Raw genomic sequence first — 16,534 nt, 5'->3', positions numbered from 1 at the left:
GAAAGAGAGTGGCAGTTTGTGACCGTCTGCTCTTTATAATTCCTTCCAGAGCCCCCTAGGGATCCTGAGCACATTTCCCTGAATCATGGGGCTGAGAAGTGGGCTCTTCCCTGAACCTCTTAGGGGAGTGGGACTTGGGATCGTTCATTCCTTGGCGGCATTTCGGAAGGTCCCTTTCTGCCCTGGACCCCAGAACCCTCCCTCCCTAATGGTGCCAGTGAGAGGTGGACTGTGGTCCCAGCAGAGAGCTGCCCACCAGGCTCATCCTCACCTGTCACAGTTGGAAACACCTGTGGCCTCTGCTCAGAACAGGGGTGTGGAAAGGCCCCCTCTGCTGACCTGGGGTTGCTGCACCAGTGGGTCCGGATGGAGAAGGGCTGGGCGACCCCTTCAGTGCCCAGTGAAGTTCGCCGTCCCCATCAAGCATCATTTGCCTTTTAAAATTCACACCTGCATCTGAACGCTAACCACTCCTTCCAGACTGTGTTCAGACACAGAGCGTGCTGGTGTCTGTGTGCCTGCAGAGAGAAGGGAGAGGGCTTGACTTCCCTTCTGTTTGAATTTCTGGACTGAGGCTGAACTAGACACTGAGGATGCTAAAGAAATGAGGTCCCTGCAGACACCATCTGGGGGTCGCCCCTCTTTCCAAACTGCCCACCCTGGTCTGGCAAACCCAGCACAGCGTGCTGTGTGCTCCAGGCCCCCTTCTCCTTCTTTCTACCTCAATCTACACCCGTGGAAGCCAGGCACTGAGGTGAAGGCAGAGACCTTGCCACCCACCGCAAGTGAGAACTTCCTTCTGCCAGGTCACCCGCCGAGCGCCCTGCGGCCAGCGCCCCCGGGCAGGACGGGGACCCAGCTGAGTCCATCCGGGGAATGTATTTCTTTAATGAAAGTATAAACAGCCTGTAAACTAAAACCCAAACTGATGCTCTCTTCCTCCCCCTCATGCCCTTCTAGAAAGTTCAGCAGTACACAGTGATTGTTCAGGCGACAGACATGGAAGGAAACCTGAACTATGGCCTCTCCAACACGGCCACAGCCATCATCACGGTGACGGACGTGAACGACAACCCGCCAGAGTTCACTGCCAGCACGGTGAGTGCACGTCCCCTCGGAGACAGTTCCCGGGCATTCGCGTTGCTTCTCTCTCTGCTGCCACCTGATGGAAGGAGCTTGACAGACGAATAGACAGACAGACAAGCTGTTAACAAAGGCCCCGAGCGGCGGGGGGCTGAGCGGGAGAGGAGCTCCGGGTGTCTGCAGGCCCCGATACTGACCACTGGCTCCCAGGACACAGTGAGTTGGACACTCCTCCTGAATCCGGAGGAGTTGTCCAGCGGTGTTTGGGCTCCAGGGTCAGCCAGTGTGGGGGGTGTGTACGGCTGCGTGCGAGGCAGGACTGTCTGGGGGTTGCCTGAGGACAGGGCAGGTCCCTGCGGCAGGACCGTAGCTGGCCCTCCAAGGCCCACCATCAGCAGGGGGGCAGCGGGGCGTGGGGGACACATTGTACGTTCTGCCCCTTCAGGCACGGCCAGTGGGCTGTGACCAGGCCACGTGCCAGGCTGCCCAGAGCCTAAATGACCACAGGAACGCCCTAGCGGCAGAACCGAGGGATCACAGAGCCACGAGTCACGGGCTCCCAGTTCCTCTGAATTCCAAAGGAGCTGCGTCTTTTGGGCCACGCCCCCCGGAGTGGGGTTGCTGACAGAATGGGAACATATACCCACCCTGCGGGTGCCCGTCCAGAAATGCGGCAGATGCAGGGGGCCAGATAGGCAGAGGGGAGGGTCAGCAAGGACTCCCAGGGCAGTGCTGAGAGGTGGAGGCTGCCCCCGCGCCGCAGGGTGTCAGGGTTGCCTTCTCTGAGCCTCACCCCCGCGGCACCGAGTGGATGAGAGAGTAACAGCAATAACGGTAACAAAGGAACTGGAGCGCGAGCCAAGCTGTGGAGCCCCCCCCACCCCCGCGCCCCTCCACCAGGCAGCAGCCTAGGCTTCCTGGTCAACCTCTGGGCCCCACCAGCCCCATGAGGCTCAGGACCCAGTTATGGAGGAGGATGCTGAAGCTCAGAGAGGCTAAGTCACTTGTCCAGAGCCACTCAGCCCACTAGTGGAGCAGTTGGGGCTGAGCCCAGAAGCTGTGCTCTCATGCCACAGTGGAGGGGGTGGGGGGGACAGAGAGGAGACCCCTCATTCTCCTAGTGGGTGGGCCAGCTTGCCGTAAAGGCATCTCACAGGCCAGAGCCCCTCACAGGGAGCCCCACCAGCATCCCCGCGTGCCCTCATCCTGCTTCCCCACCCCCCGACAGGCTCCAAATTCTGGAGTCCCCGAATCCCACATCCCTGCAGTGAGGCATCTCAGAGTCCTAGGCTCTGTGTCCGGCCGGACCAAGCCAGAGGAGGGCGGCCTCAGCCATGAGGGCACAGCGCCATCTGGTGGGAAGATCGCCCCACAGAGGGAGCTGCTCAGGGCTCTGCCCCCTGGTTAGGGTGGGATGGCTTCCGTTCTGTTTGCTCTCCACGGCCAGTGGGCAGTGGCAGGAAGGGCTCAGGAGCAGCGTCCCAGGGGTTCTGGACATGAGGAGAGCAGCTCATTGTTCGTTGCACTGAGGTCTGATGTGCCTACAGTATGAGGCACAAATCTTGAGTGAAACCTTCCCCCCGGCCAGCAGCAACCCAGGCCCATCGTCCAAGGTGAGCTTAACCTGTTCTAGGACGTCATGTAAACGGAGTCACACGGAACACACGATTCCCTGGAGCCTCCCACCTGGTGGCATAAGGCCTCTGGGGTCCTTCTTTGTTGTTGTATCAGTTCAGTCAGATAGGGCCCCGCCCATCTGTGTTTCTTCTGTTCTCAGCTTGGACCCTTTGGAACTAGGAACGTTTCCATTGCCTCACTCGGCTTCACTTAATCATTATCTTTTTTAAAAATTAACTTGAGTATTTGGTTAGGTAATTCACACACAAGGTACAGCACCTTAAAAGGTACAAAATGACTTACTTTGAGGAGGAGCCCCTTGTGTTTTCACTCTGACCCTTGCGTTGTTTTTGGGTTTTCCGCTTACGCTGTGTCTTGAAGACCTTTCCATATCCACAGATCCCGAATGCCCTTGGCATTTTTTCAACATGTGTTTAGAAATAATTTCAAGCTCACAGAAAAGTTGCAAGAATAGAAACAGAGAAAAGAATAGCCTCACAGAGAGAAGACGGGACGGTGGAGCAGGAGGCCTTGGGCTCGCCTCCTAACACAGCTAGCTGCTGAACGGTCAGTCGTCAATAAAAGGAAAGGCTGGGGCTCCCCTGCTGGCACGGTGGTTGAGAATCGCCTGCCGATGCAGGGGACACGGGTTCGAGCCCTGGTCCGGGAAGATCCCTCGTGCTGCAGAGCGACTAAGCCCGTGTGCCACAACTACTGAGCCCGCGCTCTAGAGCCCGCAAGCCACAACTACTGAGCCCGTGTGCCACAACTACTGAGCCTGCATTGCCACAGCTACTGAAGCCTGCGCGCCTAGACCCCGTGCTCCACAACAAGAGAAGCCACCACAATGAGAAGCCCGTGCACCACAACAAAGAGTAGCCCCCACTTGCCGCAACTAGAGAAAGCCCGCTCGCAGCAACGAAGACCCAACACAGCCAAAAATAAATAAATAAATTTATTTTTTTTAAAAAAACGATTATCAGCTGATTTTTTTCAGCAGAGAGAGACTATGCAGGCCAGAAGGGAGTGGCAGGATATATTTAAAGTGATGAAAGGGAAAAACCTACAACCAAGATTACTCTACCCGGCAAGGCTCTCATTCAGAATCGATGGAGAAATCAAAAGCTTTATAGACAAGCAAAAGCTAAAAGAATTTAGCACCACCAGACCAGCTCTACAACAGACACTGAAGGAACTTCTCTAAGTGGAAAAGAAAAGGCCACAACTAGAAACAAGAAAATGATGAAATGGGAAAGCTCACCAGTAAAGGCAAACATACAGTAAAGGTAGGTAGGAAATCATCCACACACAGGTACGATATCAACACCAGCAGTCGTGGGAAGAAGAGAGTACAAACGCAGGATACTGGGAGTGCGTTTGAAAGCGAGAGATCAGCCATTTAAAACAAGCATACATTTATACAGCCCGCTATATCAAAACCTCATGGTGACCACACACCAAAAATCTATAATAGAAATACAAAAAACAAAAAGGAATCCAAACACAACACTAAAGACAGTCATCAAATCATAAGAAGAGAGAACAAAAGAGGAAAGGAAGAAAAAAGACCTACACAAACAAATCCAAAACAGTTAACAAAATGCCAGTGAGAACATACATAATTACCTTAAATGGGGGCTTCCCTGGTGGCGCAGTGGTTGAGGGTCCGCCTGCCGATGCAGGGGACGCGGGTTCGTGCCCCGGTCCGGGAGGATCCCACCTGCCGCGGAGCGGCTGGGCCCGTGAGCCGTGGCCGCTGGGCCTGCGCGTCCGGAGCCTGTGCTCCGCAATGGGAGAGGCCGCGACAGTGAGAGGCCCGCGGACCGCAAAAAATAATAATAATCGTTACCTTAAATGTAAACGGCTTAAATGCTCCAACCAAAAGACGTGAACTGGCTGAATGGATACAAAAACAAGGCCCATATATATGTTGTCTACAAGAGACCCACTTCAGACCTAGAGACACGTACATACTGAAAGGGGGTGGAAAAAGGTATTCTGTGCAAATGGAAATCAAAAGAAAGCTGGAGTAGCAATACTCATATCAGATAAAATAGACTTTAAAATAAAGACTACTACAAGAGACAAAGGACGACACTACGTAATGATCAAGGGATCGATCCAAGAAGATGCAACAATTGTAAATATATATGCACCCAACACAGGAGCACCTCAATATATAAGGCAAATGTTAACAGATATAAAAGGAGAAATTGACAGTAAACAAATAATAGTGGGGGAGTTCAATGCCCCACTTACATCAATGGACAGATCATCCAGACAGAAAATCAGTAAGGAAACACAAGCCTTAAATGACACATTAGACCAGATGCACTTAATTGATATCTATAGAGCATTCTATCCGAAAGCAGCAGAATACACATTCTTTTCAAGTGCACACAGAACATTCTCCAGGACAGATCACATGCTGGGCCACAAAGTGAGCCTCAGTAAATTTAGGAAAATTGAAATCATATCAAGCATCTTTTCCAACCACAACACTATAAGATTAGAAATCAACTACAAGAAAAAAAAACTGCAAAAAAACACTAACACATGGAGGCTACACAATATGCTAGTGAACAACCAATGGATCACTGAAGAAATCAAAGAGGAAATCAAAAAATACCTAGAGACAAATGAAAACGAAAACACTATGATCCAAAAGCTATGGAACGCAGCAAAAGCAGTTGTAAGAGGAAAGTTTATAGCGATACAAGCTTACCTCAGGAAAAAGAAAAATCTCAAACAACCTAACCTTACATTAAAGCAACTAAGAATGAAGAACAAACAAAACCCAAAGTTAGTAGAAGGAAAGAAATCATAAAGATCAGAGCAGAAATGAATGAAATAGAGACTAAGAAAACCATTAAAAAAGATCAATTAAAGTAAAAGCTGGTTCTTTGAAAAGATAAACAAAATTAATAAAACTTTAGCAAGACCCATCAAGAAAAAAAGGGAGAGGACTCAAATCAATAAAATTAGAAATGAAAAAGGAGACATTACAACTACACCACAGAAATACAAAGGACCACAAGAGACTACTACAGGCAACTATATGGCAGTAAATTGGACAACCTAGAAGAAATGGACAAATTCTTAGAAAGGTACAATCTCCCAAAACTGAACCTGGAAGAAATAGGAAATATGAAAAGACCAATTACAAGTACTGAAATTGAATCTGTGATTTACAAAAACTCCCAACAAACAAAAGTCCAGGACCAGATGGTTTCACAGGTGAATTCTATCACACATTTAGAAAAGAGTTAACACCCATCCTTCTGAAACTCTTCCAAAAAATTGCAGAAGAAGGAACATTTCCAGACTCATTCTATGAGGCCACCATCACCCTGACACCAAAACCAGACAAAAATACTTCAAAATAAAAGAAAATTACAGGCCAATATCACTGATGAACACAGACGCAAAAATCCTCAACAAAACACTAGCAAACCGAATCCAACAATACATTAAAAGGATCATACACCACGATCAAGCGGGATCCATCCCAGGGATGCAAGGATTTTTCAGTATCTGCAAATCAATCAGTGTGATACACCACATTAACAAACTGAAGAATAAAAACCATACGATCGTCTCAGTAGATGCAGAAAAAACTTCTGATAAAATTCAACACCCATTTATGATAAAACAAAAAAACTGTCCAGAAAGTAGGCATAAAGGGAACCTACCTCAACATAATAAAGGCCACATATGACAGACCCACAGCTAACATCATACTCAGTGGTGAAAAGCTGAAAGCATTTCCTCTAAGATCAAGAACAAGTCAAGGGGACTTCCCTGCTGGCACAGTGGTTAAGAATCCACCTGCCAATGCGGGGGACACGGGTTCAAGCCCTGGTCTGAGAATATCCCATATGCCGCGGAGCAACTAAGCTCGTGTGCCACAACTACTGAAGCCCATGCGCCTAGAGCCTGTGCTCCGCAGCAAGAGAAATCACCACAATGAGAAGCCCGTGCACCACAGCAAGAGTAGCCCCTACTCGCCTCAACTAGAGAAAGCCCGCGCACAGCAACAAAGACCCAATGCAGCCAAAAATAAAATAAACATAAATAAATTTTAAAAGAACAAGACAAGATTGTCCACTCTTGCCACTTTTATTCAGCATAGTTTTGGAAGTCCTAGCCACAGCAATTGGAAAAGAAAAATAAAAGGGATCCAAACTGGAAAAGAAGCAGCAAAACTGTCACCATTTTCAGATGACATTACACTATACATTCATTGAGAATCCTAAAGATGCTACCAGAAAACTACTAGAGCTCATCAGTGAATCTGGTAAAGTTGCAGGATACAAAATTAATACACAGAAATCTGTTGCATTTCTATACACTAACAACAGAAGATCAGAAAGGGAAATTAAGGAAACAATCCCATTTACCATGGCATCAAAAAGAATAAAATACCCAGGAATAAACCTACTTAAGGAGAAAAAAAGAAAAACCTGTACTCCAAAAACTGTAAGATGCTGATGAAAGAAACTGAAGATGACATAAACAGATGGAAGCATATACCAAGTTCTTGGACTGGGAGAATCAATATTGTCAAAATGACTATACTATCCAAGGTAATCTACAGACTCAGTGAAATCCCTATCAAATTACCTATGGTATTTTTCACAGAACTAGAACAAAAAGTTTTAAAATTTGTACGAAAACACAGAAGACCCCGAATAGCCAAAGCAATCTTGAGAAAGAAAAACAGAGCTGGAGGAATCAGGCTCCCTGACTTCACACTATACTGCAAAGCTACAGTAATCAAAACAGCATGGTACTTGCACAAAAACAGAAATGTAGATCAATGGAACAGGATAGAAAGCCCACAAATAAACCCACACACCTATGGTCAATTAATCTACGACAAAGGAGGCAAGAATATACAATGGAGAAAAGACAGTCTCTTCAATAAGTAGTGCTGGGGAAACTGTACAGCTACATGTAAAAGAATGAAATTAGAACATTCTCTAACACCATACAAAAAATAAATTCAAAATGGATTAAAGACTTCAACATAAGACCCGATACTATAAAACTCCTAGAGGAAAACATAGGGAGGACACCCTTTGACATATCGCAGCAATACATCTTTGGATCCATCTTCCAGAGTAATGAAAACAAAAACAAAAATAAACACATGGGACCTAATTAAACTTAAGAGCTTTTGCGTAGCAAAGGAAACCATAAAGAAAACGAAAAGACAACCTATGGAATGGGAGAAAATATTTTCAAATGAAGCGACTGACAAGGGATTCATCTCCAAAATATACAAACAGCTCATGCAGCTCAATATCAAGAAAACCCAATCAAAAAATGGGCAGAAGACCTAAGTAGAAATTTCTCCAAAGAAGACATACAGATGGTGAAAAGGCACGTGAAAAGATGTTCAACATCACTAATTAGAGAAATGCAAATCAAAACAACAAGGAGGTATCACCTCACACCAGTTAGCATGGAAATCACCAGAAAATCTACAAACAGCAAATGCTGGGGAGGGTGTGGAGAAAAGGGAACCCTCTTGCACTGTTGTTGGTGGGAATGCAAATTGGTGCAGCCACTATGGAGAACAGTATGGAGGTTCCTTAAAAAACTGAATACAGAACTACCATATGACCCAGCAATCCCACTCCTGGGCATTTATCTGGAGAAAACCATAATTTGAAAAGATACATGCACCCTAGTGTTCACTGCAGCACCATTTACGATAGCCAGGTCATGGAAGCAACCTAAATGTCCATCAACAGATGAGTGGATAAAGAAGATGTGGTACTTGTGTACAATGGAATATTACTCAGCTATAAAAAAAGAATGAAATAATGCCATTTGCAGCAACATGGATGGACGTGGAGATGATCATGCTAAGTGAAGTCAGACAGACGAAGACAAATATCATATGGTATCACTTACACGTGGAAACTAAAATACTGATCCAAATGAACTTATTTACAAAACAGAAACAGACTCGTAGACATAGAAAACAAACTTATGGTAACCAAAGGGCCGGGGGATAATTTAGGAGGTTGGGATTAACATATACACACTACTATGTATAAAATAGATAAAGAACAAGGACTTACTGTATAACACAGGGAACTCAATATTTTTAAATAACCTTTATGGGGAAAGAATCTGAAAAAGAATATACACATATATGTGTATAACTGAGTCACTTTGCTCTACACCTGAAACTAACACACATTGTAAATCAACTGTACTCCAATTAAAGCAAACAAAAAGGAAAGCCGCGCACATCGACCCTGTCGGCGCCATGCTGTGTGTGCCTGCTTCTCCCTGTAGGTGTGCCCACAGAATTCTTCCTGAGCTGCTTGGCAATCAGTAGTATGCGTGATGCCCTCACATCTAAAGGCTTCTGAGTGTATTTCCTAAGAAGAGGGTTTTCTCCGTCAGGAAAACAGCTGCTATCCCTTTTCCACCAGAGACACCTGAGGCCCAGAGGGGTAATTCCGGGCTACCCGAGGTCACACAGTGAGACAGAGTCCAACCCACATCTCCTGCTTCCTTGGGCCCACCTTCGCACCACACCTCTGTCCTCCAAGACCCCAAGTGTGTCTCCCGTCCCCTTCTGAGATGGAGCAGCGCTGCCTTCCCGGGTTTCCGCAGCTCCAGAGAGGGGCCCCGAGGCTGCCCTGACACCCGAGCTCCCGCAGGGCAGGTCCGCAGGGGACCACTTCCGCACACTGTCCCGAGCCCTGATCTGGCTTTGACGAGCCCTGGTCAGCCCTGACCTGACCCTCGTGTGGCTCCTCTGCTTCTAGCCTGAACCTCGTCTGCCCTTCTGCACGCCAGCCGCCCTGCAAACACCTGCCGATCCCCTAGAAAGGCCGGGTCCTAGATGGCCTGTGAGGAAGTGATGGGGCGGAGAAAGGGAGGGGGTGGTGCACCTTCCTGACCTGTTTGCGCTGGGGTGTCCACACGAGGGAAGGGGAGATGATCAACAAGATACCCCCGGATCCACAAACACGCCTGAAAAAGGGGCAGCCCGGGAATTACACTGAGACCCAGGAGGGAGTTCGCATGTGACCCAAGGAGGTGCCTTGGGGCACATCCCAGGGGAAAGTTCCTGCCTGCACGCCTGGATGAAGGAAAGGTGGGCACAGCCTGGTTCCCGGGACTGTTCCTCAGGAAGATGCTCCTCCGGGCTTTCGGAACGGCTGCCTCTCCCCAGAGTCGCCCCTGCCCCTCCTCCACCCCAGTCGGCCTCAGCCAGGCCTGGGCCCGGGAGGCCAGGAGGGCACATAGAGGCCCAGCCTGCTTACTGTTGGGGCTGTGGGCGGCGGCGTGGCTGGGGTTGCTAATGTCCCGGGGTCACACGTCATGACATGTCTCCCTCGGGATGGGTGGAAGGCAGGGCCCCAGGACACCGTCTGCTGGGCTCAGTGGGGGTGGGCGGGCGAAGGCCCAGGACTGGCTGCACCCCCTGCACAGCCTGGCTAATTTTATCGAGCTTAATCAAGAACAATCAGCAGAAGCTGAAGAGATGGGGGTGGGGATTTACATGATCCAATTCCTATTCTTAAATGTTAATTAGACGTCATTTTCCCTCCGCCTGCTCCGAGCCTGCGCTCTGCTTGCTGCCACTACGAGGCTGTCCCTCAGCACCCCTGCAGGGTGAGGCGGGTCCACTGGGGTAGGGCCGAGGCCCCCAGGACACAGCCGCAGACCCGACCCAAGGGCCTCCCTCTGCTTCATCCTCAGGTCCTGGAGCAAAGCCCTGAGACCCAGCCACACACAGGCCCACAGGAGGAGGGTCTCCTGGAGTCGGGAAGCCCCCTTCTGTCCCCCCACAGCCCCCAGGTCCCTCCTAGCTTTGTGCCCTTAGGCTGATAGTCGGACCTCTCTGAGCATCAGAACGTTTTCCCCGCTTGACGCGTAAGTGTTACATTGCTCAAGGTGAAGCTGGGAGCATCCGCTCATCTACAGGGAAGTTTGTTCTCTGCCCTAAAAACGCCGCGGGTGGTACCTGACCCCCATCGCAGGGGCACCGACTGGGCGGCGGAGCAGACAGGGTCCCGGCTTTGCCTTCAGCGGGTGAGGGGTTCACGGTGGAGGCACCAAAACATTCATTCCAAGTCCAGTTTCCTCATCTGTTAAGAAAGGGAGGATGGGAGTCCTTAAGGTACATTGCGCTAGAGTTCAGGACTGTTCGTGATAAGGACGTATTTGTCTTTACTGTATATTTGACTGGATGACCTATTCCCCATTCCAAGGCAACGTGAATAAAATTAAGCTAAATGGTTTTTTAAAAAGGGGGGTGAGATCATGGTGGGTCCCCTCCCAGGGTCCTCTGAAGACAGAAGAGAGGGTTACAAGCACCCAGTAGCCCTTCATTCTGGAAAGGGGGTGACCAAGCCCGTCTGTGAACCAGAAAGCCGGGGAGGTGCTTCACGGTCCTCTCCCTGAGCTGGTGTCCCAAGGGCCACGTCCCGGGCGTCACTCACCTGTTCTCACAGCAGCACCGCAAGGAGGGGACAAGGCTCCAGGGTCACCACCCGGGCCCCAGGCTTCTCCCTGTGGGTGGAGGAGGATGGACGTCAGCCGCCAGGTCCCCCATTATGAGCCACTGGTCCCACCCGTCAGATTCTGATTCCAAACTCGGAAGCCAACAGAAATCGTCACCGTTTTACTGGAGAGGAAACTAAATTTCAAAAGTTAAAATCGCCGGAACGTTGTACCACTACCACCTCCCTCTCCCCTGCACCAGTGCCGCGGCGCGCATCCCCGGTCCGGAGCCCCCGGGGCCTGGCGCTGCGGAAAAATGAAGAGAAGAGAGAAGGAGCTCGGGAGTGCCGTGGGCTTGTGAGGGAGAGGAGGGGAGGCTTGGAAATTCTGACTGCAAGTGATAAACTAAAAACACAAAACAAAACGAAAAGTAAAACCATAGGAATGTCAGAGGAGAATGCACGTTTTCCAACAGAAGCCAACGCAGCCCCTGCGGCTCCAAGGTGGGCGGGGCCTTGACCGCATGCTGGCTGGACGGGGCTTCCAGGGCAATCCCTGAGTTCCTGGCTCAGGAGAGGACTGGGTGGGGGGCACCCCCCTCGCATAACACCCTCGGCCATACCAGGGTCCAGGGCCCAGAGAGAAGGCAGCTGGGGGAGGGTCAGGTCCTCAGGCCTGAGCCGCGCTAGGACCAGCGAAGGTTCGAATACTGGGGCCAGAAACAAAAGCATCATCTCAGGGAGTTTGGCATCCCCTATGGAGCAGGTGCCCTGGTGGTCCCCGGGTCTGTGGGGACAGGCTCTGCCATCCTCGGTCCTCTCGGCCTGGCTGAGGGGTCTTCCCTAAATCCTGGCTGGGCTTCACTGTTCCCACCCAAATCCTCCACTCTGCTAATGTGACCCTCCCCTGGGAGCCACACGGATGTCTGCGGAGGAGCTGGGATGGTGCTGGAAGGCCCAGGCACGAATAGGAAATCCATCCCCTGCCTCTTGAGATGGGGGTGCGTGTGAACTCTGGATTACAGCCATGCAAGAGATTCCAACGCTCTCCAAATTCTTCCTTTCCCAAATATCCGCCTTTACATCCCACGGGGCGTGGGAGAGGCTTTCCCTGTGCCTGAAAACCCCCAAAAAATTAAATTTAAAACTCATTATGGCTAGGGGAAGGTTAATAAGAAAATCCTAAGCCACACTTAACCAGCTTAAGGCACTTTTTTGTGAACCTTTATTAAACTTGCATAAATTAAAATAGACTTTTCAAATAAACTTCACCCAGAAGTCTAGAAGGAACTGGTCTCTGGGACACGCAGCTCTCCCCATGCCGTGAAACCACAGGCCTGTATTTTCGGGGGACCAGAGCAGAGTGGGTGGAGGCACCCAACAGGGGCCCCCATGGGGTGCACTGAAAGTGGGCTGTGGCGGGGGGGCCTGTCAGGTGACGGCACCAGAACCCACCCTGATTATTTAAGACAGTAGCTGCCAAAGCACGTGAGTAGCCACAAACTCCGAGAGCCGGGTGGCTCTGCCGGGAGTACCCCCACCTTCCGCTGCCACGGGGCACAGAGACCTCAGCTCCCATCTCCATCGCTGGACACGGTGCTACCACCCACCTTCTGCCACTGCAGGCACCAAAGCACAAGGTCTCTCTGCCTCTCCTGAATCAAACTCATGAAGGTGTGTCCCACTGGCAGGTCCTAGATCACCTGACCAGGTCGTGGCAGTAGAGGAGGTCGAGAAAGCACGTTTCTGGAAAATAAAGAAGGGAATTCAGAAGGTGCTGGAGAGCCAGACAGCCTACTGATGTCCACTACACTGACCCTGCCAACTGAAACAAGAAGAGAATCTCCTCATCTCGCAGAAGCTGCACTGTCTTCAGGCATGGCTGGATCCAGGCTCCGGCAGTCCCTCGGCAGTTTCCCTGAGCTGTGCTTTCTCTGGGCTGTGCCAAGGTCTCTTAACCTCTCTTGCTTCTGCTGCTTCATCTGCAAAATGGGGATAAGAATGGGGTTCTCCTGAGGAACCAGCAGAATAATGCAAGGGCAGTACCTGGCCCAGAGTGGGCACTCGGTAACCATCGTTAGGGCTGCGCTGCTGTGAACACAACTGGAAATCCCCAGATATTTGTTCAAACTTTGTCTCCAGGTTTTGTGGCTCAAAAGCACACTGCACTGTGACAGAACGGCCACACGATTTGCATGGCCCAGTGCCAAATAAGAACGCAGGGCCCCCATTCACAAATTATGAAGAATTTCAAGACTGTGACAGCACAGCAGTAAACCGAGCTCGGGCCTCTTCTGAGCTGGGCCACAGCTGCACAGCAGTGACTCTCACCTGATGAGAGGTGCTCAGACTCCCATCACCACCTCGACACCAGCACCAACACGCCCCGCCAGGCACACAGTCTTTGCCTGCCCATAACTACTGCGGCCACGCGAACCCCACTCACCGATGGACGTGGTTTGCAGCCCTCACTGCTGCGGCAGGAAAGAAAGGGTTGAGGCTCTATGTTTGGTCATCTGCACATCTGCAGCTGCTGACCCCAGGCCTCAAGCCCGTGTCGGGGACCACCGGGATGGCAGGAGCCCAGAGATGGTTCAGCTCGGGAAGCCCTCTGCAGCTGCGTCCCCACTCCTGTTCGTTTCCCATTTTGTAAGCACATTTTTATAGTCTCTTCCAAGCCCCAGGTATTTGCATTGGTCCCCTGCTGCCTATGGGAAGGGCTTGAAGGGGATTTTAGGAGGGAGGCCTGGCGTGCGTGCACAGGCAGGGCTTAGTGTGGAGGTGGATACGTGAGATGAGCCTCGGGCCTTGCTGGGCCTCAGCTGGAGGAAGCAGAGCCCTCTCTAGACACCACTTTGTCGGCACGGACATGGGATGGGCCAACCTGTGGGAGTCACTGTGTCTGGGAGCAGCTGGAGGCAGAGGCCCCCCCCAGGGTCAGCAGAGAACCTCTCCAGGCTTCCACACGGTTTTGTAATGTTGTCTTTTCTTACACTTGGCAGTACGCAGGGGAAGTCCCCGAAAACCGGGTGGAGATGGTGGTCGCAAACCTCACTGTGATGGACCGAGATCAGCCCCACTCCCCGAACTGGAACGCTGTCTACCGCATCATCAGCGGGGATCCCTCGGGCCACTTCAGCGTCCGCACGGACCCCGTCACCAACGAGGGCATGGTCACCGTGGTGAAGGTGGGTGCTCACCTCGCCTCCTGCTGGGCTCCCCGAGCTCCGGCCCCGCCACGTGCCCTGAGGCAGACGTAACAGGAATGATATTCGGGTTCAGTGCGTGCCACCCCAGCATCCAAGGGCAAAGGACTGCGCCTGACCTGCCAGGGGCAGAGGCGGCCTCGGCAGGACCGGGCACGTGCCACCCACCCCCCAAAAGATAACTCTCCCGTCTCCTCCCTCGCACCTGGCCCTCAGCTTCTGAAGCTCAGAGGCCAAGAATCAGCCTCTTCTGCTTCCCGGCCGGGCGGCGACAAGGCTTGCCCAAGGCAGTGAGTGAGCGGTGCCCGAGGTGCCCGGAGGAGGGTCAGGGTGGCAGGACAGCAGGAGAAGAGGCCAGTTCGGGGGTCACGGTAGCCCCTGCAGCTCCCAGCAAGGCTCAGCGAAAGCACTTCACCCCAAGCCTCCGTGACGGGTCCCCCACGTGCACCGTTACGCCCCCAGCCCTGCCCCACGAGCCTGCACCCACGCTGGGCTGCTCCCCTCAGGGTGCAGACCCAGCCCCTGGGCTTTGAGCGAAGGGTCGTGGCCACGTGTGGGGGGAGGCAGCTGAGCAGAGGCCCAGTGAGGCTGTCTGGCCTCTGATTGAAACCGTTGGAGCAAATTACCCATTGATTTCTCTGTTACCAATGTGTTCTGTTTTGCCCTCCGTTGCCCTCCGGACTTCCGTTGGCCATAATCTTTCTGGAAGATGTCCTCACTCAGACTGGCGACACAGTTTTCATGTAGCGTTATTCCCCGTCCTCCAGGGACGCGAATGGATAAATATGGGAGAAGCACTCCTTCAGTGACTTCTTCACAGGCACAACCACCGTGATTTTATGAAACGGTATATTTAAGTGGAGTCGCCCCCATCCCCCGCCAACACTCAGGGGCCCCGGGGGAGGGGCTGGAGGCCTGGCAGCTGCTTAGTTCTTGGCGGCGGGGTGGGAGCGGGGGTGGTGGGGGACCTCAGCCATGAAGAGGCAAGTGCCAGGGAGGGACGTGGCTTCTCACTGGGGGCTCCAAGGGGTCTGCAGAGAACACCCCTTCCTTCAGCAGATGACGAGACCACGGCTGCAGAGGACGGGGGCTCCCGCAAGGTGAGCCATGGGGACAGTGGGGAGGACAACGAGAGTGTCGGCCCAGAACCCCGATCTCTGCTGCCACCCCCAGTGCCTGCCCATCCACCTTCGGGAGCCTCATCTCCTTCCCCTTTCCACGCCCACCCAGCACTGTTACTTACTTTATAGTAAACTCTTCTCGTGCTCAATACCTTACTTAGTAGCAGGAGCTGAGAAGGCATGGGTTTGATGCACCAGGTGTATGACGGTAAATACTCACAAAAATCAAGGCTGAGCTGCAGTGGGAGCCCAGCGATGGGGCAGGGCTGGGCCAGAGGAGCGGAGGCGCCTCCCGGCCAGGAGAGCAGCAGGCAGGGCAGCACGGCCCCGTCACCAGCACCCCCAGGGCTCACCAGACAACTGGTCCCACGAGGCGATCAGTTCCCCTCTGAGCAGAAATGTGTCACACTATTTATCACAAACGTTTCCAAGCACACCTAGAAGAGAGACGGGTGCACCCTCACCTGCCACTTCGGTTTCAGTTACTAGCGTGCTGCCATGTCGCTCCATCCGTGTTTTGCTGCAGTGTGGTTCTAACTCCAGGACCTCTGCTCACATAGCTACAAACGTTACGGCACCTGAGACAGCCAGCCACGCCTCCATGATCTCCAATATGAGTCTACAGTTTTTTGTTTTTTTTTTTTTGTGGTACACGGGCCTCTCACTGCTGTGGCCTCTCCCGTTGCGGCTCTGGACGCGCAGGCTCAGCGGCCATGGCTCATGGGCCCAGCCGCTCCGCGGCACATGGGATCTTCCCGGACCGGGGCACGAACCCGCGTCCCCTACATCGGCAGGCGGACTCTCAACCACTGTGCCACCAGGGAAGCCCTGAGTCTACATTTAATTGCCCTTAATTTTCCAAAGTGTCTCTTTGTGGCATGGTTTTTCAAATCTGGATCCAGACAGGGTCCCCACGTTGCATTCGGTTGTGCCATCTCTTGAATCTCTCATAATTTAGAACATTCCCCCCACCTCTGACCTGTCACAAACGCAGGGTCCGCGGTGCTGAATCTGACCGATCGTTTCCTCTCGG

At 51.9% G+C, this 16,534-nt stretch overlaps 1 protein-coding gene across 1 annotated transcript in view; it reads left to right on the top strand.

Moving 5' to 3' along the window:
- Window positions 1-16,534, top strand: part of CDH4 (cadherin 4) — a 167,714-nt gene that overhangs the window by 139,429 nt on the left and 11,751 nt on the right. The window contains exons 8-9 of the mRNA XM_007462285.1: window positions 961-1,098; window positions 14,177-14,362. Coding sequence (XP_007462347.1) covers window positions 961-1,098; window positions 14,177-14,362 — 324 coding nt within the window. The remainder of the gene's footprint in view (window positions 1-960; window positions 1,099-14,176; window positions 14,363-16,534) is intronic.

This window comes from Lipotes vexillifer, unplaced genomic scaffold (assembly GCF_000442215.2).
Source record: "Lipotes vexillifer unplaced genomic scaffold, Lipotes_vexillifer_v1.1 scaffold1798, whole genome shotgun sequence".
In the NCBI taxonomy this organism is placed as follows: Eukaryota; Metazoa; Chordata; class Mammalia; order Artiodactyla; family Lipotidae; genus Lipotes; species Lipotes vexillifer.
This window is presented reverse-complemented; position numbering and strand designations above follow the sequence as displayed.